At 46.0% G+C, this 25,000-nt stretch overlaps 1 protein-coding gene and 2 pseudogenes across 1 annotated transcript in view; 1 reads left to right on the plus strand and 2 right to left on the minus strand.

The window, feature by feature from the left end:
* Positions 1–3,718: 3,718 nt before the first annotated feature.
* LOC133958485 (zinc-binding protein A33-like) lies at positions 3,719–6,268 on the minus strand (annotated as a pseudogene).
* Positions 6,269–8,860: 2,592 nt separating this feature from the next.
* LOC133958484 (zinc-binding protein A33-like) lies at positions 8,861–11,169 on the minus strand (annotated as a pseudogene).
* Positions 11,170–15,495: 4,326 nt separating this feature from the next.
* LOC133958701 (glutamic acid-rich protein-like) overlaps positions 15,496–25,000 on the plus strand; it is a gene marked incomplete at its 3' end in the record, with an annotated part of 11,752 nt that continues 2,247 nt past the window's right edge. The window contains 1 exon segment of the mRNA XM_062393627.1: positions 15,496–15,588. Coding sequence (XP_062249611.1) covers positions 15,496–15,588 — 93 coding nt within the window.

Genomic DNA, 25,000 nt, shown 5'->3' on the forward strand with positions numbered 1-25,000 from the left:
CAGTTGGGTTGAACTGCTGCTCTTCCCTCTGCTGCTCTTCCCTCTGCTGTTCTTCCCTCTGCTGTTCATCACTCTGCTGCTCTTCCCTCTGCTGTTCTTCCATCTGCTGCTCTTCCCTCTGCTGCTCTTCTCTCTGCTGCTCTTCCCCCGGCTGCTCTTCTCTCTGCTGCTCTTCCCTCGGCTGTTCATCACTCGGCTGTTCTTCACTCTGCTGCTCTTCTCTCTGCTGCTCTTCCCCAGGCTGCTCTTCTCTCGGCTGCTCTTCCCTCTGCTGCTCTTCCCTCGGCTGTTCATCACTCTGCTGCTCTTCCTTCGGCTGCTCTTCCTTCTGCTATTCTTCCTTCGGCTGCTCTTCCCTCTGCTGCTCATCACTCTGCTGCTCTTTTCTCTGTGCTGTTCTTCCCTCTGCTGCTCTTCCCTCTGCTGCTCTTCCCTCTGCTGCTCTTCCCTCTGCTGCTCTTCACTCTGCTGTTTCCCCCCCTGCCATTAGAAGTCTAATAATAATTGCTGAGCGGAGCAGCAGCTTCCTCCCGTCTGAGTTTAATAAGCGTTGTTATTTAATGCCTCAGTTATTTAAATGGTTCCGTCCGCTCTCTGCAGTCAGAGCTCGTTGTGTGTCTCCCGGTGTGATGTTGTGCAGTGTCGAGCAGCGTGAGTGTGGATGTGCTTCATTTAGAAGAATCTGTTGTGTTGTGGTTTGATGGAGCTGCTTCCTGACACTTTGCTGCAGGGCTTCTTTCTAACTCCAACACTTCGGCTGAGCTGCAGTTTGATGTTGAACTCGGAGCTCGTCCACAGATCTGATTATTATTATTATTGATAATGGAGTTTCAATAATCCTGATGTGTCAGAAGTTAAATTTATTCAATGATACGCATCTCAGGGACATTTCTGTGTGAACACTTATAAAACCCTTCATCCTCATGGGTGAGGTCACAGCAGGTCCACGGCTCATTGCACTGAACTGTTGTGACTCGCTCAGCAGTGAAGTGTGTGAACAGTTTGCTTCCCTGTGAGTAGAACTGATCTGAGAGCAGTTCAGTGTGAAACGGTGTCTGAGGAGCGTTCAGCATTTAAAAACAGAAGTTACCTGATCTCCTCTCGCTCGTGGGTTTTCAGGATTCAGGGAGTCGAGTCGTCCTGTGAAGAACGTTCCTCCTTCTTTCTCCTCCTTCCTTTCCTGCTCCTCCAATTAGAGAAGTCTCCCAGGATGCAATGCAACATTTGTCTCCATTAGTAATGTAGGTTATGAGGAGAGAGCCGTGCATCGAGGGTAAAGCCCCGATGGAAACTTCCTGGAAGCCTCATACAGATATCCAATTACCAGTGGAGGCCCTACAGTAGAGAGAGGGAGGCCCCCCCCCCCCCCCCCCGCTGCAGCTCGTTCTGCTGATTTCAGCAAACACTATAAATCACACAGTCTGAGCATCGATTAGCTCGGCCGCCATTACTGTGACTGCTGCACGATGAGCAGGGCGGGTTACACAATCTCCTCCGAGGAAACACAAAGCTCTTCAGTCTGAGTCGCTCCGAGCCGGGGGGGCGGGGGGGGGGGGGGGGTGCTCAGCTTTTTAAAAGGGGAATAAACAGCTAGGATCCGAATCAGTGTGAGCGCCTCTGAGGAATAATTCATATACGTTCACACGGGTCTCACATGTACACAAACAACACGACAACCTCTGACACACAATCACGTTAAAGTCATGAATCATAATGTCTGCAGTGTTTTCTTATAAAACACGCAATAATGTGGAGTGCACGACACACAAGTGTTGTGAATGAGGACGAGTCAGATTGTGTGTGTGTGTGTCTGTGTGTGTGTGTGTGAGATAATCATGTTTGTCCAATAGGATTATATTGAGTTTGTAAAATAAATAATTCTATATGTGTTTACTTCCACTGAGGATGTTGTTTCAAGCCTGTGCATTTGTTTGTTTGTTTGTTTGTTTGTCGTCAGTTGTTATCGTTTGTCTCCTAACTGAGACTTCCTGTGCAGCTGATGAGGACGTTGTCAGTTTGTATGAGTTATTGTTTTTCTCCCTTCTGATTGTGTTGAATTTAAACACAGAGAGGAAGATGTGTGTGAGTGTATGTGTGTGTGTGTGAGAGGACCCCCCGCCCCCACCTGCTGGTTCAGCTCTGAGCTCAAAGACGAACCCTGAACGAGGACACAGAGCCGTCCCGTGTTAATCCTCCGCGTGTTGAACAGACTCCCGGTGGCGAGCTGCAGCCGTGCGTAGACGATCCTCTGAAACCCACTGTACGTTCACAAGCTGATTATCAGGTCACTGTTTGTCCAGTATTTGATCCAGCTGAGTGCGATACAGGATAAACTCTCCATCCAAAAAACACACACACCCAATTTAAATCACTGTGAAAACGGAGCTCGTTAAAAGATTCAAGGAAAATGCTAATTTTTTATGTTTCTTTAAAAATTCAAATTTGTCCTGATCAGACAAACAGCAGGAGGCGGAGAGAGAAACCGTCTGATTGTTAAAACTGAAGAAATGAGAAAGAAAACAAAGAACATATTTAGAAATGAATGAAGGAACAAAACTCAATCTCACTAGATGAAGTCAAACAGGAACATTTAAATTTAACACTGTTCTCTCATAAAATTGTTACTTTGCAATTACTTGTTTTTTTATGTATTTTTGAGTTTTGGGAATAAACTGAATTAGTGTTTTTATTTATATGGAGAAATGAAATTGAAACTTGTTCATTTCTAAACACTAGTAAATCTTAAAAGACATCATACTGTAACAATGTTATAATGACAGATGCAAATATTAATAATAAATAAATCCATAAACAATAAGAATCATATAATTCTCAAAACTATCATCTTCTCCAATCTGGGACGTCTCAACAGAAGAGCCCCCCCCCCCCCCGACCAGCTGATCCACAGTAAAAACAATTTAAACATTCTTAAATTCTATTTTTGCCTTTGTACAGAAAACTGAAACGACCAACGTCCTGCTGAGGCCCAGCAACCAGGGGCTACTGGGAGCTGTGGGCTGCAGGTCGTCACATCCTGTGATTGTCTGGGAGCAACGAGCGGGGGGGGGCTCAGCAGCTCGCAGCCTCCTCAGGATTCGTGTGTAGTGTTATTTCACCTCTGAGGGGGAAACAGGAAGTATCAATCTGCAGAAACAGAGCTGAGGTCGCCCGCCGCCGCCGAGTGATGGGACCGGTGGCGTGAACCCGTTGACAGGTCAATTATTCCCCCCGCTGAATTACAGCATATAATATCTAACCCAGCAGAGGGAGCACAGATGGAAACACCCCGCGGGGAAAATATGCCACTTCCTATATATTGAATCCCTCCCTGTCCTCCCCTCCCTCCCCTTCCTCCTCCCCCTCCTGCCACCGCGTTCCCCCACGAAATCAAAGTTCACTGGCGGACATGGCGCCCGACGCCACGTCCTCTCTGTGAGGAATGGCCGACAAACACTCATCAGTCAACGATGCTGCTGCTGTGGTTGTTTCAGGGAGCGTGTGACGCGGCTGCAGATGAAGACGGCTGCAGACGGAGAGGTCCAACGTCCGGGGACAGGAGACAGCTCCATGTAAAATCAGCTCAGAGACTAAATATGACTATTGATCACAAGTATAACTCATTTTAAAAACCTGAGACTATCTGAGTGTTGAATCCTCCTTAATGACAGATATGTCATATTAACATTTCAACCTAAAAAAGGTCAAAACTCTGTTTCTGTTCCATAGTTTTTATTATTTAAATCACAATATTAAAATCACATCACTCGGCTGCTGTTGAATAAACACTTTCACAGACAGAATCATTTTGGCTTCATCACATCAAACAGACAAATGTTCATATATGTTGGATTATTTCATATGTGAACAGACTTTATGTGATTAAACATGAATCATGTCTCATGTGTGAGTTTTAATAAAGTTTGTTGAATGTGAACAATGATCAGCTGTTATTGATAAATGTGTTTTTATGTGGATCTTCATCAGTTTGCTCGACTTCATGGATCCACACAAAATCTAAATGATAGAAAATATTTTCCATCAAAGTAAAAAACATACCAAAGATAAAGATCAGAAAATAATCAAATCTTTTTACACACGTGGAAAAGTCGACAGGAGAAATAAAAATGAGTGAGAAGTAAAGGGAGAAATAAACAAAGCTTCAGAATAACGAGTTTAACTTTTAAATTCAGCAGATTTCTCTTGAAGAAATAAACATGATGAATAAAATCTTTATCTCTAACGGCTCTGATCCAGAGTCACAGAGACTTTCACAGGTAACAGCTTCAAGTGACCTTTAATGTTAAAGTATGGAATCATCTTCTGAGTGAAAGTGTGTGTGAACGTGTGAATGTGTTTGTTAGTATCAAGATCAGAGAACAACAGTTCTCCTCTGTTCCAGTCCAGTTTCACTCTGATCCTCTGGATCTTCTGCACAGAGAGAACAGATGATCCTGATGGTGACCATGCTGAGTATTTACCTTCATAGAACCTTATTCTCCAGTATCCAGACAGATCTTTTCCCTTCCTCTGGACAGGCTCTTCTCTTACACCCAGTGACCAGCGTGTACTGTCTCCAACCAGGACGTCCCAGCTGTGAGTCCCTGAGTTAAAACCCTCAGATCCCAGGACTGAAGAGTAATAATCAAACCTCTCTGGATTGTCAGGAAGCTTCTGTTTCTCTCCTTGTCTCAAACTGGTCAGATCTTCAGACAGGACGAGTTCTGGATGAGCAGAGTTTGGGTCCAGAACCACAGGACTGAAGGAGACCACATCCTTCATCTTGTTCCAGATGTTGAAGCTCAGGTTGCCCAGATGTTTGGCCTTGTCTATCAGAGCTCCTGAGGCCAGCTGTGGATCATCCAGCAGGGGGCGCTGCTGGACTCGTTCCACTGCAGCCTTGTAGTTGAGCAGGAACGAGACGTCTTCAGCTCTCAGCTCGTCCTCTGTGGTTCTGATTGTGTCTGAAAGAGACGTTATGTCTCTGCTCAGAGACTCAATCTTCTCCTTCATCATCTGACTCTTCTGCTCCTCTTCCTCCCTCAGTGCAGCCAGCCTGGCCTCCTCTTCCTCCTCCAGAAACTGATGAAGCTTTTTAAACTGCTCCTTGATCTGTGCTCTGTGAGTCCGGCCTGGACCTTAATGTGTTCTGCTGTTTGTTCAAACTTTACTTTAACACGTTCAAAACTCTGTAACTTCTTCTTCAAGGGCTCCAGAGTTTCCTGAAGCTGCTTCTTGTGTTGTGGTGCAGCTTCATCGATGGGTCTGATTGTGTGGTTTGTGTGTTTCTCTGAATCTCTGCAGATGACACACACTGGCTGCTGATGGTCCAGACAGAAGAGTCTGAGTTTCTCTGAGTGCAGACTGCAGAGAGCAGGTGAAGAGCTCTGATCTCTCTCCTGTAAGAAGGTCTCACACAGGTTCTTCAACGCCAGGTTACAAGGTGGATGCATCTTTGAAGATCTTCTCTTACAAACTGGACACTCTTTTACTTCTTTGTCTTTCCACCAGCTCTTCACACAGTCTTTACAGAAGCTGTGGCTACATGACAGAAGAACAGGATCTCTGAAGACATCATGGCAGACGGGACAGCAGAGATCCTCTTCTGATCTGGAAGCCATTGAGTCTCCAGGTGAAGCTGAAAACAGACAGTCAGTCAGTCACAGCTCCATGAACTTCACTGAGGTTCACTTCCCCTCTGAGTCGAGGTGTTTGTTAAACTCACGGTCAGTGTGTGGAGCGTCGGCAGGTTGTAGTTTGACTCTTCTCTCCTGTAGCTGGACTCACTCAGGACGTCTGGTCTGGTTTGGTTCAGTTTGGTTTGGAAGGTGAATGTGATCGTCTGGTTTTCAGCCTGCGTCTCTTCAGGGAGGAACAGATGCTTCCTGGTTTCTCTGGTGTGTCAGGAGAGGGTGGAGCTTGAGATGCTGGATGATAAAACCTGTAAAACCTGAAACAAATGTACAAGCAGCTCTGCCGCCAGTGAAAACTCTGCCACTCCCTTATGGACTGAACTCACTTTAACTCTTAACTGTCCCTGATTCATCTGCCTGTGCAATATCAATGGTTCATATGCAATACATTCACTGTACATATTCTGGTCTGTCAGGACACGATTGTAAAAAGTAATTCAAGCCTTGGATTTGATAACTGGTCAAAAGTCGTTTGGCAGCAACAAGTTCACACAGACAAGAGACTTGGTTGTGAAATTCAGCCTCGTTGCCAAATTCAGAGGTCGGTGAAAGTGAAAGTTAAACATTAACAGGAAGTGCAGTGGGGGGGGGGGGGGAGGAGTCTGTGATGTAACTGCAGAGCTGACGTCTCATTAAAGAGACAGAAGCAAATGGAAACAATATCAGAAAATGAAAAGATGGTTTTATAAATTCAAATTAGCTCAAGTTTGCTCATTCATTTGTGTGTGTGTGCAGTAAAAAGTATGACATCATCAAATGATTGTACATTTTGTTGTGATTATTATACCTTAAGTGTGACAGCATTATATGGTGTGACTTTGGGCATTCAATCAATGTGAGAAACATATTTAATTCTGATAAAATAATAATAATAATGAAACAAAAAAAAAAGCATCTCATCTTGGTCCCAGTAGCCAGGCTCCAACCCCCCCCGCTCCTCCAAATATGGTTACTTCTGGTTTTAAACAAGATGGAGCTGGACTCAATGGAAATAGAGGCTTTAGAGCAGCAGCTCACTGACCAGTGGGTCGATCCTGGGTCATGTGAAGAACCTGAAGAGGAGCCGAGACGGTCCAGACCCACCTGTGATAACTCTATATTACTGGCACCATCACCAATCTCTGCACCTTAAAACCGCACGTGACCCTTCTACTGTATATATATATATATTTGTTTATATTGTTATATTGTTGTTTTTAATTTGTTGTTTGTAAAGTGCACCAACCACACCAAGGCAATTACCTCTATGTGTAAATATACATGGCAATAAAAATAATTCCGATTCTGATTCTGATGTCACCAACCTCCTGCTGTGTCTGGACCCCCCTCTGCTTCCTGCCGTGGTCACACTGGAATCTCCCAGGCTGCATGAAGGCATCATGGCTGAAAGTCAATGTTGATTTTGCTCCTCAAGACAAACAGCAGGAGCAGAAGTACGACTCTCACTTGATGAAGCTTTAGATGAACTCCTGACTCTACACACACACTCTGTGGCCGACACCCAACACGTCGCTGCAGTTTAATCCTCATGTAAATGTTGGTGCGGGGGCCGTGGCCTCCTGAGGAGCAGAGTGATGGAGAAAAGGACTGAAACGACAGGAGGAGGAGAAGCTGCTCCTCTGATCTAGCCCTTCATTAGCTGCAGCCTCCAGTCTGCGTCTCCCTGGGCTTTAATGATGGTGTCCCGCTCTCCCTCAATCGCTCCTCAGCGTCTCCACGTGAACCTCTGCAACTTTTCAAATGGAAATGTGTCTTTTATCATTGCAGGGTCCCCCCCCCCCCCCCCCAACAGGCAAACAAAGTGATTCCCCATTAAGAGGAAGCAGGCAGCACACTCACACACTCCTCCAGGCCACCGTACGAGCAGGGCAACGCTGCTGGAGCTGATTGGATCTCCTCTGTGCTCGAGTGAGGAGGAGGAGGAGGAGGAGGAGGAGGAGGAGGGTTTCCTGGGTGGAAACCATCATGTGGTGTTCAACCTGCAGGAGGGGAACCTTCACACCGGAGCAAAGGAAGGTGTCGCCTCACATCCAGTCATCAGCAGCACAATGAAACTCAGAAGGAGTTACTTTATTAGTTATTTAATATTACTACCAGATTTAGAGAAACACTGCTCACAAACCAAATGTCAACGTATCTTCTGGACGATCTCACAGCTGAAAAGCATCTTCTGATTTGATATGTTATAAAGTTTCCCTGCGGCTGCTTGAAGATCAGGGCAGATGCTCATTATGAATCCTCCCTCCTCACCCCCCCCGCTCACCTGACGACAATAAAACACCAGTCACAAGTTGTTAGGATTTGAACAGTACTGAAGTTGTTGTGTGTGTTTGATTCGCTCGAGAGTTTAAAGACTTGTGTTCAAAGTCCACGTTTCAGCTGCTGCCACAAACGAGTCGAGACCCAGGAGGTCATCGGGGTCAAGGTGACCTGAAGTATCTGACCGCTGCTGAAAGGGTTAGGGTCTGTTATTAATGTTAAAGCCCATTGAGTGGACATCTAGACTAGAAAGTGCTTTATAAATACATATAGGAGTTCTTCCTTTGCTCTTTCCTCATTTCATCGTAGACAGTTTGATTTACTCATTAGCAGGAGTCTCGTCTCGAGGCCGGTGGAGCTGCACTCGTCTCTGCTGCTTCAGCTCCGGTCATGTTTTGAATCGTCCTCTACAGAAGCAGTTTGAAAGCAGCGTGAACCGGCAGCTGCCCGTCCCCTGAATGCAACACATATTAATGAGTGTGTGTGAAGGATGAGGTGGTTTCTCTTGTGCTCCTCTTTTCACCGTGAACACAAACTGACTGAATTCTCTTCAATGACTCATTTCCAATGTTCAGGTTGAGGTCACAGAGACTTCAAGGACCTGCTGCTGAGGTTCAGACCCACTCACATCAGCCCTCACACCTTCTGACCGGGTTCACCTCAGGCCTCAGACGCCGCTCACACTCATTTAGCTGCAGTCTGACCAGAGAACCACTCTTTCGGTGCCAGGTTTGGTGGACGGCCGCCGCCGCCGAGTGATGGGACCGGTGGCGTGAACCCGTTGACAGGTCAATTATTCCCCCCGCTGAATTACAGCATATAATATCTAACCCAGCAGAGGGAGCACAGATACTTAATGACAGATATGTTATATTTACATTTCAACTTAATAAAGGTCAGAACTCTGTTATTGTTTCATAGTTTTTATTATTTTGATCACAATATTAAAATCATATCACTCGGCTGCTGTTGAATAAACACTTTTACAGACAGAATCATTTTGGCTTCATCACATCAAACAGACAAATGTTCATATATGTTGGATTATTTCATATGTGAACAGACTTTATGTGATTAAACATGAATCATGTCTCATGTGTGAGTTTTAATAAAGTTTGTTGAATGTGAACAATGATCAGCTGTTATTGATAAATGTGTTTTTATGTGGATCTTCATCAGTTTGCTCGACTTCATGGATCCACACAAAATCTAAATGATAGAATTTTTTTTTCATGAAAGTCAAAAAACAAAGATAAAGATCAGAAAATAATCAAATCTTTTTACACACGTGGAAAAGTCGACAAGAGAAATAAAAATGACTGAGAAGTAAAAGGAGAAATAAACAAAGCTTTAGAATAACAAGCTTAACATTTAAATTCTGCAGATTTCACTTGAAGAAATAAACATGATGACTAAAATCTTTATCTCTAACGGCTCTGATCCAGAGTCACAGAGACTTTCACAGGTAACAGCTTCAAGGGATGATGATCTGTAGTGTTAAAGTATGGAATCATCTTCTCAGTGAAAGTGTGTGTGAACGTGTGAATGTGTTTGTTAGTATCAGGATCAGAGAACGACAGTTCTCCTCTGTTCCAGTCCAGTTTCACTCTGATCCTCTGGATCTTCTGCATAGAGAGAACAGATGATCCTGATGGTGACCGTGCTGAGTATTTACCTTCACGTAACCCTATTCTCCATGCTCTAGACAGTTTTTCTCCCTTCCTCTGGGCAAGCTCTGCTCTTACACCCAGGTACCAGCATGTACTGTCTCCAACCAGGACGTCCCAGCTGTGAGTCCCTGAGTTAAAACCCTCAGATCCCAGGACTGAGAGGTATTGATCAAACCTCTCTGGATTGTCAGGAAGCTTCTGTCTCTCTCCTCGTCTCAAACTGGTCAGATCTTCAGACAGGACGAGTACTGGATGAGCAGAGTTTGGATCCAGAACCACAGGACTGTAGGAGACCACGTCCTTCATCTTGTTCCAGATGTTGAAGCTCAGGTTGCCCAGATGTTTGGCCTCGTCTATCAGAGCTCCTGAGGCCAGCTGTGGATCATCCTGCAGGGGGCGCTGCTGGACTCGTTCCACTGCAGCCTTGTAGTTGAGCAGGAACGAGACGTCTTCAGCTCTCAGCTCGTCCTCTGTGGTTCTGATGGTGTCTGAAAGAGACGTTATGTCTCTGCTCAGAGACTCAATCTTCTCCTTCATCATCTGACTCTTCTGCTCCTCTTCCTCCCTCAGTGCAGCCATCCTGGCCTCCTCTTCCTCATCCAGAAACCGATGAAGCTTTTTAAACTGCTCCTTGATCTGTGCTCTGTGAGTCCGGCCTGGACCTTAATGTGTTCTGCTGTTTGTTCAAACTTTACTTTAACACGTTCAAAACTCTGTAACTTCTTCTTCAAGGGCTCCAGAGTTTCCTGAAGCTGCTTCTTGTGTTGTTGTGCAGCTTCATCGATGGGTCTGAATCTGTGGTCGGTGTGTTTCTCTGAATCTCTGCAGACCAGACACACTGGCTGCTGATGGTCCAGACAGAAGAGTCTGAGTTTCTCTGAGTGCAGACTGCAGAGAGCAGGTGAAGAGCTCTGATCTCTCTCCTGTAAGAAGCTCTCACACAGGTTCTTCAACACCAGGTTACCAGGTGGTTCTGACCTTGAAGATCTTCTCTTACAAAGTGGACACTCTTTTTCTTCTTTGTCTTTCCACCAGCTCTCCACACAGTCTTTACAGAAGCTGTGGCTACATGACAGAATGACAGGATCTCTGAAGACATCATGGCAGACGGGACAGCAGAGATCCTCTTCTGATCTGGAAGCCATTGAGTCTCCAGGTGAAGCTGAAAACAGACAGTCAGTCAGTCACAGCTCCACAAACTTCACTGAGGTTCACTTCCCCTCTGAGTCGAGGTGTTTGTTAAACTCAGTGTGTGGAGCGTCGGCAGGTTGTAGTTTGACTCTTCTCTCCTGTAGCTGGACTCACTCAGGACGTCTGGTCTGGTTTGGTTCAGTTTGGTTTGGAAGGTGAATGTGATCGTCTGGTTCTCAGCCTGCGTCTCTTCAGGGAGGAACAGATGCTTCCTGGTTTCTGTGTTGCGTCAGGAAACGACTGTAAAAAGTAATTCAAGCCTTGGATTTGATAACTGGTCGAAAGTCGTTTGTTCACACAGACAAGAAATAGCTGTTTGAAAATGTTTCTGATCGGATCAGCGTTTAATGTTCAGAGGGTCGTTCTGCCAGAGAGAGAAAGTGAAAGTTAAACATGAACAGGAAGTGCAGGGGGGGGGGGGGGGTCTGAGATGTAACTGCAGAGCTGAAGTCACGTTAAAGAGACAGAAGCAAAGTGCAAACAACGGGAAACAGTGTCAGAAAATGAAAAGATGGTTTTATAAATTCAAATTAGCTCAAGTTTGCTCATTAATTTGTGTGTTTGTGCAGTAAAAAGTATGACATCATCAAATGATGTACATTTATTTTGTTGTGATTATTATACCTTAAGTGTGACAGAATTATATAGTGTGACTTAGGGCATTCAGTAAATGAAGTATAAATCAGAATCATATTTAATATTGACAAAATAATAATGATGAAAAATTCAAAAATTCAAATTCGAGATACAGAACCTCGTGGTTTGATGGCGTGTAATCAAGATTTGACGCCAAGAAGATCTCATTTTTGTTGTATAGCACACTCTATACCGATACAACTTAAGTAGAGATGAGACAGGAGACCGTGATGGAAAAGACGTGCGTACTTTACTGTGAGTTTCACAGGACAGAAAATAACCAGCATGCAATGCAGGTAAACAGTGGGGCATTACGGATGCCCTGAGGGAACAAACTTAACTGGATATCAATACACAACAATTTTGATAATTCATGGCTGCAGGCTGCCTTTTTAGCTTCATGCAGGAAACCAACAGCAGAACATTTCCACTTATGTGACACAGATTTTCACTCTGTTCTTCATCTTTACACAAACGTGTGTAAACACATTTATATTTATAGATTCATGTGACGGAGCTGGTGTTGTGTAAAACAATCTAACACATGTGAGTTGTTAAAGGACTGAGGAAGCTCGTTAATAAAAAGCACATCAACCGGTTTCTAATTCCAGGTTAATTGTTAAATTTTTCTCTTTTTCTCTCTACGACAAAACAAACATAAACATTAGATCATGAGTTCAGAGTGTGTGTCTCTCAAAGACGTGTGTTCTGAGGAATTCCCTCTGCCTCCACCGGGGGAGCATCTGGATACAAGAGAGAGAGGAAGTGGTTCTCCAGTCACAGAGACACAGAGCTGCTGAAGTTGAACCTAAACTCCAGTGTAATGGATGTTAGCATCAGATCCCACCTCAACACATAATGTGTTCGTTTCTAACACATGTCGCTCATTAAATGAACAAAGACTCCGATTCAGACAGAGACGCTAATTCAGAAATACCAGTGAAGCCAGTTGTACAAGCGAGACGACCAAAGGACACGAAGAAGAACATGTAAAGAGCGGCTGCCCCCCCCCCCCCCACCTTCTGTCGCCAGGTTTGTTGTCTGAACCTTCGACTCTGCGCTGCCCCCTAGAGGATGTATTGCTTGGTAACCACATCAACGTAAAGGTTTGCTTCTCTTTTTGTACGTAAGTAAAGAATAAATGAGATGAAATAGACTTGTTTGACTTTGGTTTATAAAAACCAAGATGGCTCTGGACGAGCTTGTGTCTTCAGACGTGCAGCTCACAAACGACCCACATGGTTGATCCCGGTTTTAAAAGATCTCCTTCATGGATCCAAACCGTTCTGGAGGTGCCAACAAACGACCACGTTCTATCAGAAAGTGTTAAAGAAATATCTTTATGTGATGAACATGCTAACATGGTTCACTTCTCACCATGAACAACAGTGAACGTGTTTAATGATCTAATTAATGAAGTTTCAGGATTTTTCCACAGTGTAGAAATAACAAGATTCTAAGAATAGAAGACATTTCGCCCTGCGCTGGGACATCGTCTTCTTTAAGAGAAGTCACCTGGGAGGAGAGCAGGAGAACAAAAGAGATCCATGACGAGGGGACCGCCAGGAGTCCTTCTGGGACTGGTCCCACAATGCACTGGGGGGAGAGACGGACGGGAAGAGGTGTTCGGATTCCTTTTTTCCAGGTACAGCGTTGGTTGTTGGGCAGCTGCTGGCGGAGAGGGCGAAGAGAAGAAGAAGAAACAGCCTCCTCTGGGGGTCTGGGTGGGGGGGCACGATGCCAGTGTGTGTTTATGTGGGGGAATATAAATGAGCTTCTTCCCTCGGGACGGCGAGCTGGGCCAATTATTTCTTCTTGGGGAAAACACTCGCGGAACGATAGAGAGACAGAAGAAGAGGCAGAGATGAAAGAGGAAGAAGAAGATCAAGTTTGTCTTTGTGTCGCTGCAGTTTGTCAGGAAACACTTTGGATTTGTTCCTGTGATGGAGGAGAGGATGTACTGACACACACACACACACACACACACACAAACACACACACCTTCCATTAACTGCTGAAGTGTCCTTGAGCAACACAATGATAACACTGAGCACAAAGCTCATCTGATTCTGAGTGCTCAGTGTGTAGATATAAAGACAAAACACTACAGTGAGAGTCACTGGTAGAACTGTACTCACAGTAGTATTTATAGAAATACTAATAATACTTTCAGACAAATGTCTAATTGTACATAACAGTACCCCCCCCTCCACGTTAGCAGATGGGACAAAGTAAACGTTGTATAAATGATTGTAAAGATGTTTCTGTCATTTCAGTTCTTCTCTCTGATGATTGTTCAAGTTCCTGATCAGTTTAGTTTGAATCAGTTATTTGATGATATAAAAACAGACGTGATGATTGACAGCTGACTCCTGATTGGTCCCACATGTGTCACCTGGTCTACGTGTGAAGACCACACAGCTTCCTGCTTCATCTACACACTCAGTTCGACTTTACATCTCTACGGTGAGATACAGACGGTTCCTGATTCACCGGCTCTTCTCCCGGCTGACAGAGAATAAGAACTTGATTTCATCTTAGTGTTTTTTTGCAGCTAATATAAATTTGATTTACCGTGTGTGGCGCAGCGCGGTGAATATGATCCCACATCATTTGTCTTCAAGTGTTGCTAAGTTCCATTCATTAATTCTGAAGGAATGAGAAAACAGATACGAGAAGGGGAGCAGCCGCAGCAGTGGGGGGGAGGTGGAGGGGGGAATAACATAGATGCAAAATGGTTCAATTAGCTCGTCAGTTTACGTCTTAAAATCAGATCAATTTTTCATCATGTGCATAGATTATCTGGGCTTAATGTCTCTCCAGCTGCAATGTAACGTGGAGGAGAAGCTGGACCGAGGAGCCGAGGAGCCGAGGAGCGGTGAAGACAGCAGCTCGAATCCTCTAGGGGGCGTCGAGGAATCTGTTCTGCACTTTTACAGCGAAACACACAAACCAGAGAAATGAAATCACGGGAATTGTGTATTTATCGTCCAGAGAATAAAATATCATAGAGAGGTGTTCCAATTTCAGATTGGCCTTCTGGTCAACACAGCGTAATGGGGGCGGGGCCTGAACTGAGACACAGCCACTGAGAGACACTAACTGGACTGTGTGAGAAAGTAGAACTCTTCATCAGGCGGATGCACATCAATCAACTAGATACTGAGTTCATGGATCTTAGTGCAGACGAGCGTGACCAGTGTGGACGAGTTCGAGATGTGACGTTACATCGAGCTTTAAGATTTAGGATTCAACAAAACCGTGAACTTGTCCTTTATCGAGGGAAACCAGGTCGAACTGAGGATGTTTCATTCGCTGGATGATTCGTGTAAGTGATTGATTTTATTTATGTAAAGTTAAACACCAGCAGTCGTGATTTCCCAGATCATGAACTGTTATTTACAGTTGTTCTTTTCTTCAAGAGAACAAGAGAAGCTGAAGATACACAAAGTCAGCAACTCCCGATACTGCAGGCACACACACACACACACACATACACACACATACACAAACACAGACACACATTCCTCTCAGCCACTCATCATGTTTGTGTGTTCACTCTCTCTGAAGAACAACCTGTGTCCTTGCTCTCACAGTCAAAAGTACAGTGGAAATGATTATATCACATTTCTAATTTATTGTCGGAGCTTTTAAAAGTTTTAGAGTTTTTTTTATACTTAGAAGTGGAACACAATGTTAGCAAACAGTGCGCACACACACACAGACACACACAGTGAACGCTCTTAGTGTTACCACATATTATTACTAATTTATCAGTGTTGGAGCTGCAGCTTTTAAAAGTTTTGAGAAGCTGGTTTTTCTGGAGTGTGTTTTGTGAGCAGCACAATCAGCCGCCGGCTTCACTTTGTAAAACAAGCTGCTCCCTCTGCGACCTTAACCTGCAGTATTTACCCAGAATGCACTGTGTTTGCCACACCAACAAAAGTAATCTGAATCAAAAGGTCAGCGTCAGCAGGTGGAGGAGAGGAGGAGGAGTCAGGGCCGCGGGCGAGGGTGTGTGGAGCTGAGACTTGAGGAAGAAAATCAACATGAGGAAGAGGATCGACGTGAGGAAGAGGATCAACATGAGGAAGAGGATCAACGTGAGGAAGAGGATCAACGTGAGGAAGAGGAAACAGGAAGTGAGACACGTGTCACCTTTAATGAAATAATGCTTCCTCATTATCTCGTCATCATTCAGGTAACTCCCCCCCCCCCACACTCGTCATGTGATGAGTTTAACGAACCAAAACGTTTTGATTCACGTGTGAAACCAATAATGACTTGAACCACGTGTTTCTAGTTGAGACCATAACGATGAACATCCTGTAACTTCTCATAAATCTAGCTCCATAGTTTCCATTCATTTCATCTGCTTATAGTTTAACAGTTTGATTTGAACAGCAATGAAAATAAAAGTCACCAAACAACAATATAATTGTAAACGGATTCTAAATCCTGTCGCCTGAACCCATCGACACACGAGGCTCCTCACTGCTGAGTCATCTTTAGACGTAACGATGCTTCACACACTGAAGACGCCTCGTTGTGATTCATTAGAGAGAGAAATGATGACGGGGGTGAATTTGGTTAATCTGGAACACCTAAACTAAATGTTATAAATAAGATAGATGTTGGTAATTGGGATCAAATGATGATTGTGATGTATTCCAATAAACTATGATTGATAATGAGGGTTAGCTTGCTCTGGCTAATCTGTTAAATTCTCTAAATGTGGAAATATGCATTTAAAGACTTTCTGAAGTAAAACAAAACTAAAGAGACAACACACAGCAAACACATACACAAACACACACACACACACATACACAAACAAAAACACAGACAGACACACACACACACACGCAGGTAATCCCGGCTCAGCTCTGAGCTCTCAGTATAATCGCGATCAAAACCTCAGTGTGTGTCCACACCTCCACGGCTGGTTAAATCCTATTGGCTCAGGCAGCTAGAGCAAATAACCATTTAACTCTCTCACACTGCAACTGTGTGTGTGTGAGAGCATGTGTGTGTGTGTGTGTGTGTGTGAGAGAGAGCAGCATCACAATGTGACCAAACAATTGTCTCTTTGTGTTTACTGGGAGGATGTGTTGATGTTAAAGGGCAGTTGCCAGCTGCCGTGCTGCTTTTCGTTTGACTTGCTCTTTATACAATGTCCCCCCCCCATCCCTTCTCCACAGCCTCCCTGCACCCCCCCACCACCTCTGACTCTCTGCCTCCTCAGAGCCGGCGGGTGGTTTGATTGAGTTCTACAGGCGGCAGTGGGAGCATGCTGCTCCGCTTCCCCTCTCGATGTGACGGCGGCGAGCAGCCGCTGCTGAAACCTCAGCCGCTCTGACACCGGCGGCGATGGCGGGATGACATTTCACAGGCCAGAGAGCCGTGATGAGGAGTCGCAGTGAAAGAGAAGAAGGAAGGAGGAGAAGAGAGAGTGGATTCAGACGTGTGCATCGAGACCCAAAGACAGACGCACACCAACCTGAGCACACGGACCAGAAGGGGACATTCAAATCCTCTGCCTCCTGACTAATGTGGAAATAGATAGAAGACCGTTTCCCAGTAATAAGAATTTGAAAATCAGGCCACAGACGATTCCAGGTCCAAAACCCACTTCCTCTGGACCTGGTTCTTAAATGTTCCATTTCCTCAGCTGAACTTAAAATGGACAATTTCCTGTAACAACAGAATGTGTATAACAAAATAATAACAAAACCACCTTTAAAAACTGTAAAAATGAGAAGTAGGATTACAAGCTGAAACCCACAGGAAGCCAATCAATCGGCCCATTATTTCCCATAATGCTCTTTGACTGCCTGTAATCGTTGAGGATATAATGGAACCCCCCCCCCCCCCCCGACTTCTCCGTGCAGCTCGATCTGATCCGAGACTCAAACGTCTGCTGAGACGAGGACGTTGGAGGAGGTGCTGGAGGAGGTGCTGGAGTAGTGGTTCATGTAAAATGACACAGTCCTCAAAACCCTCAGTGCCGTCTGTCAGGCAGCAGAGCGCTCCGCACAGCAGGCAGCGCTTGTTCGTGTCATGGCGGCTCCTCGGTAACGCGTCGGGCCTGCACCGCAAATACCAGCTGCCACTCGTGGACCCGTGACCTTTCAGAGATTCTTTTTACTGGAGCGAGCGGAGAGACTCTGAGCTGCTGCAGGTGGAACAACACGACAGGATGAAAAACACTCCACGCTTCTTCTACTGAGTTCAGTTCAGTAAAGTTCAGAGCGCGACTTAAAATAATGACTCATAACGCAAGTTCAATCAATTAACGTCTAATATGAACCACGCCATTATTCATAATGCCACCACGACATTTAAATTCCATCTCCTGAGAGAACAACTGACTGAGAATCACAGACACAACCAGCTGCAGCTGAACTGAGATCAGTTAGAAACACTCTGGAGTTATTAACAACCAGAGTTCATCTCCAATATTCAGCAGGAAACTGTGAAACATGAAGAGTTCTGATCAGAGTTTGGTGGATTTGTTACAGCAGCTCTTCAGGTTCAGGAAGCAGAGGATCATGGGTAATATCCAGGCTTCAGTTATTGCTTACCAATAAGCAGACGAGTGTTTATCTTTCCTTTGTTCGTCTCTGACAGAACAGGACGTCTTCAGAGACAAACGATCAGTTCCCTTCATCCGGTCAAAGCTCCTGAACGCCTCATGAAGCAGGAAGCTGAGGCTCCATCGCTAATAAATCCCCCCCCAGCCCCCCACCCCCACCCCGTGATCACACCTCCTCCATCGTGGAGAAATAAAACCAACTGTGACTAACGAAGGAAACTTCTCACCGGCGTGCACGGCCCCTCCTGAGCGCCGGGCTCCATCCATCCAGAGCCAATCGAGACGGAGAGCGATGCTCCAGCTGCTGCGTGACAAGCATGACCGAGGACGGACGGGTGGACGTCTGGACGCTCACGTCTCTCAAACCAACGCACCTCCTTCTTCTCTCTGCAACGATGAGCGGCTTTAATTTGTTAGAGAAACACAGGAAAAGTTGGAAGAGAGAAGTTGTCGGCGTGTGAAGCTCCACGGGGAGTTCTGCTCTACCTTCCTTTCACTCCCTCTCTCTCAGCTGTCAATCAACACACAGCTCTTCTTCTGGTTTATCCAACACAAACAACAACATCACCTCTCCACACGAGGAAGACACTCTCCAAGGAGACACGCCTATTGACCGAGTGAAGAGAGACACAGGATCAACACTCCTGGGACAGACACACACCACGTCTCAGACTTTGTCCCGGTGTTTACGTCCTGGATCAGAGACTCTGAGTCTGAGGGAGCTGCGAGGACACGTCTCCTCCGTCCTCACGAGAGGACACGTCTCCTCCGTCCTCAAGCGAGGACACGTCTCCTCCGTCCTCACGTGAGGACACGTCTCCTCCGTCCTCACGAGTGGACACGTCTCCTCCGTCCTCACGAGTGGACACGTCTCCTCCGTCCTCACGTGAGGACACGTCTCCTCCGTCCTCACGAGAGGACACGTCTCCTCCGTCCTCACGCGAGGACACGTCTCCTCCGTCCTCAAGCGAGGACACGTCTCCTCCGTCCTCACGAGTGGACACGTCTCCTCCGTCCTCACGTGAGGACACGTCTCCTCCGTCCTCACGAGAGGACACGTCTCCTCCGTCCTCACGCGAGGACACGTCTCCTCCATCCTCAGGCGAGGACACGTCTCCTCCGTCCTCAAGAGAGGACACGTCTCCTCCATCCTCACGAGAGGACACGTCTCCTCCGTCCTCACGTGTGGACACGTCTCCTCCGTCCTCACGAGAGGACACGTCTCCTCCGTCCTCACGCGAGGACACGTCTCCTCCGTCCTCAGGCGAGGACACGTCTCCTCCGTCCTCACGCGAAGACACGTCTCCTCCGTCCTCACGAGAGGACACCTCTCCTCCGTCCTCAAGCGTGGATACGTCTCCTCCGTCCTCAGGCGAGGACACCTCTCCTCCGTCCTCACGCGTGGATACGTCTCCTCCGTCCTCAGGCGAGGACACGTCTCCTCTGCCTCACGCGAAGACACGTCTCCTCCGTCCTCACGAGAGGACACGTCTCCTCTGCCTCACGAGAGGACACGTCACCTCCGTCCTCACGCGAGGACACGTCTCCTCCGTCCTCATGTGTGGATCCTGATCCTGGACTTTGATCACAACAACTCTTCTTCATATAAAACGTCTCCGAGGGAAAGTTTTGCTGTTTTTCACTTCATAAAAACAGTTTGTTGTAAAGTTTGTGCATCAGACTTTTAACTGATTGAAAGTACAACATCTAATACCGTCACACTGTGTACTAATACACACTGTTACCATCAACACAGTAGAAGTGGTAGTTGTTTGTCCATTGGTCGGTCGGACGATGGGTTCACAAAGTTCTCAGATCAACTCCCCCACAACAGATTTAACATATCACATAATATCCATCAGGTCATGTGATGATCTAATGTAATGATGACATCACAATGTTATTTAGTGAGTGTCACTGTCCGTGGTACTGAAACGAGGGATTTAACTCCGGCAGCTGGTCTTTTTGTTTGTGATCACGTTCATCATGTGACCATCTGAAGAAAGAATCAAATGTTTTACATAAATATAATGTATATAGTGTATTTTGTTTGTTGGGGTATTTCTTATAAGGATGAAGCAAAGACTGGTTAAATCCAGGAGTATATTTTTTACTGATAGTTTGAGCTTCAGTGCAGCTCAGGAAGCAGTTTTCTGTCTGAGCCTGAGAAAAAGGTTAATGAAGCTGAAGACAAACCCGACTTTCTGTTTTCTGAGTCCAACCGGAGATGTTTTTCCAGATTTCAGGTAAAAATCCATTAGATACGATTAAAGTGAGCTGAGCTGAAGTCTTAGTCTGAAGCTGCCTCAGTCCAGGTGACTTTAATGTAAGTCCTGTTAATGCATCACTTTGCTGACCCTCCGTGTTCTGAACCTTTATTTCACTGAGAGAGTTCAGTCACTGGTTTCTCCCCAGTCGGATCGGAGCAGCTCCACTGGATGATGACGTGATGCTAATGGCTCCTTCACTTCCTCCACCCACAGGTAAAAGCTGCTGTGAAGCTTCAGCTCTGAACTGCTTCTAATGCAAAGTGGCACAGTGGCTGAAAAGCACACGAGACACTAATGGAGCTGCTTTCACTACACAACCACTGCAGAGGGATTATCACACAACCACTGCTGCACAACCTTCACAGTCGACTCCACAACCCCCCCCCCCCACACACACACACACACTCTTTAGCTGCTCATTGAACCTGTGTGCTGCTTCTCTGCTCGTCTCAGATTTATACACCAACGACAAACTGCTTCTAATAAATGTAAGGCATCGGATCCATCATCCCCCCCCACAGTGTGATTGACAGCTAGCACCGTCCAATGGCTGCAGGTGGCTGGTGTAGGCGGGCCTACAGGTGCGTTGATACTCACCAGAGTCAGAGGGATGTGAAAGTCGTGGAGCTGCTCTCCTGCAGCAGATGATCTCTTCACCTCAAACATCCTCGTTGAGTCTCTCACGTGTGAATCACGTCACCTAGCATCGAGTCAGAGGAAAGTTTATTCAGTGACTGTGAAGTAAAAACTAATAATGCATCAGTAAATATAAGTTTACTGTGAGATGCTTCTTCAGCCCTGCACCCTGCAGAGAGAAACTTATAGACCTGTTGTGTTTCGAGCTTCAGTTTGAGAACAAACTGTTTTGTTTTTGCAGATGAGGCAAATAACTGATTCAAACAAAGCCACAGGTTTAGAAGAGACGTCCGGGCGGCCATTGTTCCACCTGCAGCTTGTCACGGTCGCATCACGGCTCATTGTGCCGAAGACAAAACCGTGGAGCCCATTGATCAGTAAATCAGATTTCTGTCGTGCACACTGCAAACACAGATGCATTGTTTGTTGGCACAATATGTCAGTGAGTGATGAGCTGTGTTACTGATAGCAGCAGCACTGATAAACAACAGGCTGCAGAACAATGGCCTCACAGTCGCAGCCCATTGAAAGAAACACACAGAAAGAATCAACGCTGGAAACTTTCTGAGTTTCTGAAATTTAACCGTCAGGCTGCAACATTATAATTAACTAAATACTCTGAGGCCATGAAAATCCCATTCTCACCCTCTGCAAAAATAATTGCAGTATTATTTCCAGCCTTAATTAAGTGGCTAAGGCTTCTTACAAGTGTAAAAATGTAATCCCTTTTCTAAATCCTATATAATTTAATGTGAGAGAAATCAAATAAATAAGAGGCTCTGGCTCTTCTGTGAGAGGGTTTGATACGGGTGATTAGGTGAGCGCGGCGTGAAGAAGCCCATTAGTATTGTATGGTGTCATCACAGCAGCTCTGGGCGGCGGCCCTAATCCACTCCCCCCCCCCCCCCCCCCTCCATCCACCGCTACTCGCCATTTTCCCTGTGACTGCAGCAGCAGCAGAGACGAGCGGCCACTGATTGATTTTTATCCTCTTTAAGGAGACAGGAGGCAGATAAATGCCGAGGTAATGAGAGGCAATTATCAGCTGTGATGGGCTTTATTATGGAGGGAGGGCGTCCTGGTGTCAGAACAGCTGAGTGAGGAGAACAGCTGAGTGAGGAACATGATGAGTGATCACAGAGCGACTGCTCAGGTCACAACTCAAACTGTGACTGTCAACTGTTGAGAACTGAATCTGCAGCTGAGTGTTCCTGAGCGTCTGGGAGACAACGAGGTGACACGCATTCTTCTCTCGTTATCTCATCACACACTCGTTTATTCTGTCGGTCACAATCACCACCGGTTCGAGTCCCGAGGTGCGTGGCCGCCCGTTCATCCAGTGACTCAGCGGTGGACTGTCTCACTTTGTGGTTCCTCTCCGGTGACGTCAGGGAAGCTTCTGGGACGAGCATCGTGTTTCTATTGTTCTGACTCCCTCAGGATATCAAGCCAGGAAGTGAATCCATAAAAACATTCTTTTAAAATAATTCTTAACATGAGCTCATCAAAACGGAGCAGACGCCTCCACAGCACTTCAGATCAGTCGGTTAAAGTTTGATCAGAAGTCTTCTGATGAGACGAGAAAGAGAATAACAGAACGTTTTGATCCGAACAGGAAATGAAGGTAATGAATGAAAGAGGAATCACAGCGTGTCTCTGCACCTCGCAGCTCGGGGATGTTTTGTGTTAATCTGTATGTGGTTCCAGGTGTGAGCTGAAATGTGAATAAATGAATAGAGCAGGTTTCTCTTTGAGGTAGAACACATCTTTGACTTGACAGGAGGGAATCTAATTGGCACATCTGACTGTTTTCCTGGTTCTGAATTGGCAGCAGAGCTCGATGGAGGAGATCCGCTCCGACGTGATGATCAGGTGATGTGACGCCGGGAGGAGTCAGAGCTGGAGCTGCCCCCCCCCCGATCAGTCAAACTGCCGCTGTCAGGTGAACAGAAAACCTGCTCTCAGGAACCTTCATTGAGTTTATGGGTCTGACTCCTGGTGGATGAAGCTCTGACAGCAGCAGCTTCCCTCAGCTACAGGTCAAACGTCATGTAGTCTCCTCAAGACATCAGGCTGAACCCACTCCTACTTAACCAGTTTAAAACCTTCCTGTTTCTGTGGGGGTCAAAAGGTTTCAGTCAGGACCCGGGTCATCGTTAGCTATCAGCCGAGTACCATCCATAAAGACGGGTTTGAAATGAGCCACGTTCACTGGACATGGAAACACTTTGGCCTGAGGTGTCGTGGACGGAGCTTCATCTTTTAGAAAAGTCTCACACTAGTGTAGACGCAGGCTGACCGTGGCGATAGAGATGTGTTGTAAAACAAGATGTATTAACATGGAAGTGGCCTAAAGTGTTTCACCATGATTAACTTACTTTAGTAACGAAGGAATTAGAAGAGGAATGTTTAGATTTGTACCTTTACTTTCTTTACTGAACTGTAGAAGCTGAAGCATCTGAGTGGACGGACCCAGAGACACGTCCATGATGTTTACTGTGTGATCGATGTGATCTGATCCAGGACCTGTTTCTCTAAACGTGTGTAGCTCAAAGTCTCGTGTGAAGCATTTTAAAAATTGCATTTGTGTAAAAATTTAGATTTACATATAAACTCGAAATTGAACAACTCAGATTTGAAAAAAGTTGTTTTGCTGAAAGCAGGAATATCGTAGTTATTTCCTCTGCTGTGTGTTTCTGCAGTGATGGAGGGGGGGGGGGGGTGATCAGGTGTGAGAAAAGTGATTCAAAAGAGAAACAACAACAACAGAGCTTTTCACCTGATAGAAAAGAGCTGAGACGGGCGTGTGTGTGTGTTTCCTGTTTTGTTTTCCTCCTCTGATGCTTTATATGTTTTCATCCGCTCCTGATCCAGACTCAAGGTGATAAACATGGAAATGAAAAGCTGCCTTTGTGTGTGTTCATTCCCTTTTTAGAAGGGGCACAGGTTCTTTTCTGTGAACACTCAGCTGAAACCCAAGGGCACGCCGCCCAATCATCCGTCTGCTGAAAGAGCCGCAAACATCCCACTAATGGAGAGAAAGCTTTTATCATCCACAACTAGAATTTTAATAAACTTCTAGTGGGAGGAGTTTGAAATAAAAGGGCAATTCAGAACTCGCTGGAATCTTCTCAAGGTTTTCCTCGTTTCAAAGCCTCGATTATCAAACTGTAAATTAAAAAAGGTAATTAACATCAGCAGGGGTTGACAAACAAGCTCACACACACACACACACACACACAAACACACACACACGGTTTGACGAACAGGGCAAGTTCTGTAGCTTGAAAATCCTTCTACACAACTTCATGGAGCTTTGTTCATCCTCACGTTGAAACAGGAGAAGCACAATCACACATCTTCTCAAACGCAGTCTTCTATTTGAGTGGGTCCAAATGACAGAGGTCACAGAGGTCACAGAGGTCACTCAGCTTCAAGGTCGCCGGCTCCGTTCTAATGTGACAGACTGGGAGTTGAGCTGCGTTGATCACGTGACAGACTGGGAGTTGAGCTGCGTTGATCACGTGACAGACTGGGAGTTGAGCTGCGTTGATCACGTGACAGACTGGGAGTTGAGCTGCGTTGATCACGTGACAGACTGGGAGTTGAGCTGCGTTGATCACGTGACAGACTGGGAGTTGAGCTGCGTTGATCACGTGACAGACTGGGAGTTGAGCTGCGTTGATCACGTTACAGACTGGGAGTTGAGCTGCGTTGATCACGTGACAGACTGGGAGTTGAGCTGCGTTGATCACGTGACAGACTGGGAGTTGAGCTGCGTTGATCACGTGACAGACTGGGAGTTGAGCTGCGTTGATCACGTGACAGACTGGGAGTTGAGCTGCGTTGATCACGTGACAGACTGGGAGTTGAGCTGCGTTGATCACGTGACAGACTGGGAGTTGAGCTGCGTTGATCACGTGACAGACTGGGAGTTGAGCTGCGTTGATCACGTGACAGACTGGGAGTTGAGCTGCGTTGATCACGTGACAGACTGGGAGTTGAGCTGCGTTGATCACGTGACAGACTGGGAGTTGAGCTGCGTTGATCACG

This window comes from Platichthys flesus, chromosome 8 (assembly GCF_949316205.1).
Source record: "Platichthys flesus chromosome 8, fPlaFle2.1, whole genome shotgun sequence".
NCBI lineage: Eukaryota > Metazoa > Chordata > Actinopteri > Pleuronectiformes > Pleuronectidae > Platichthys > Platichthys flesus.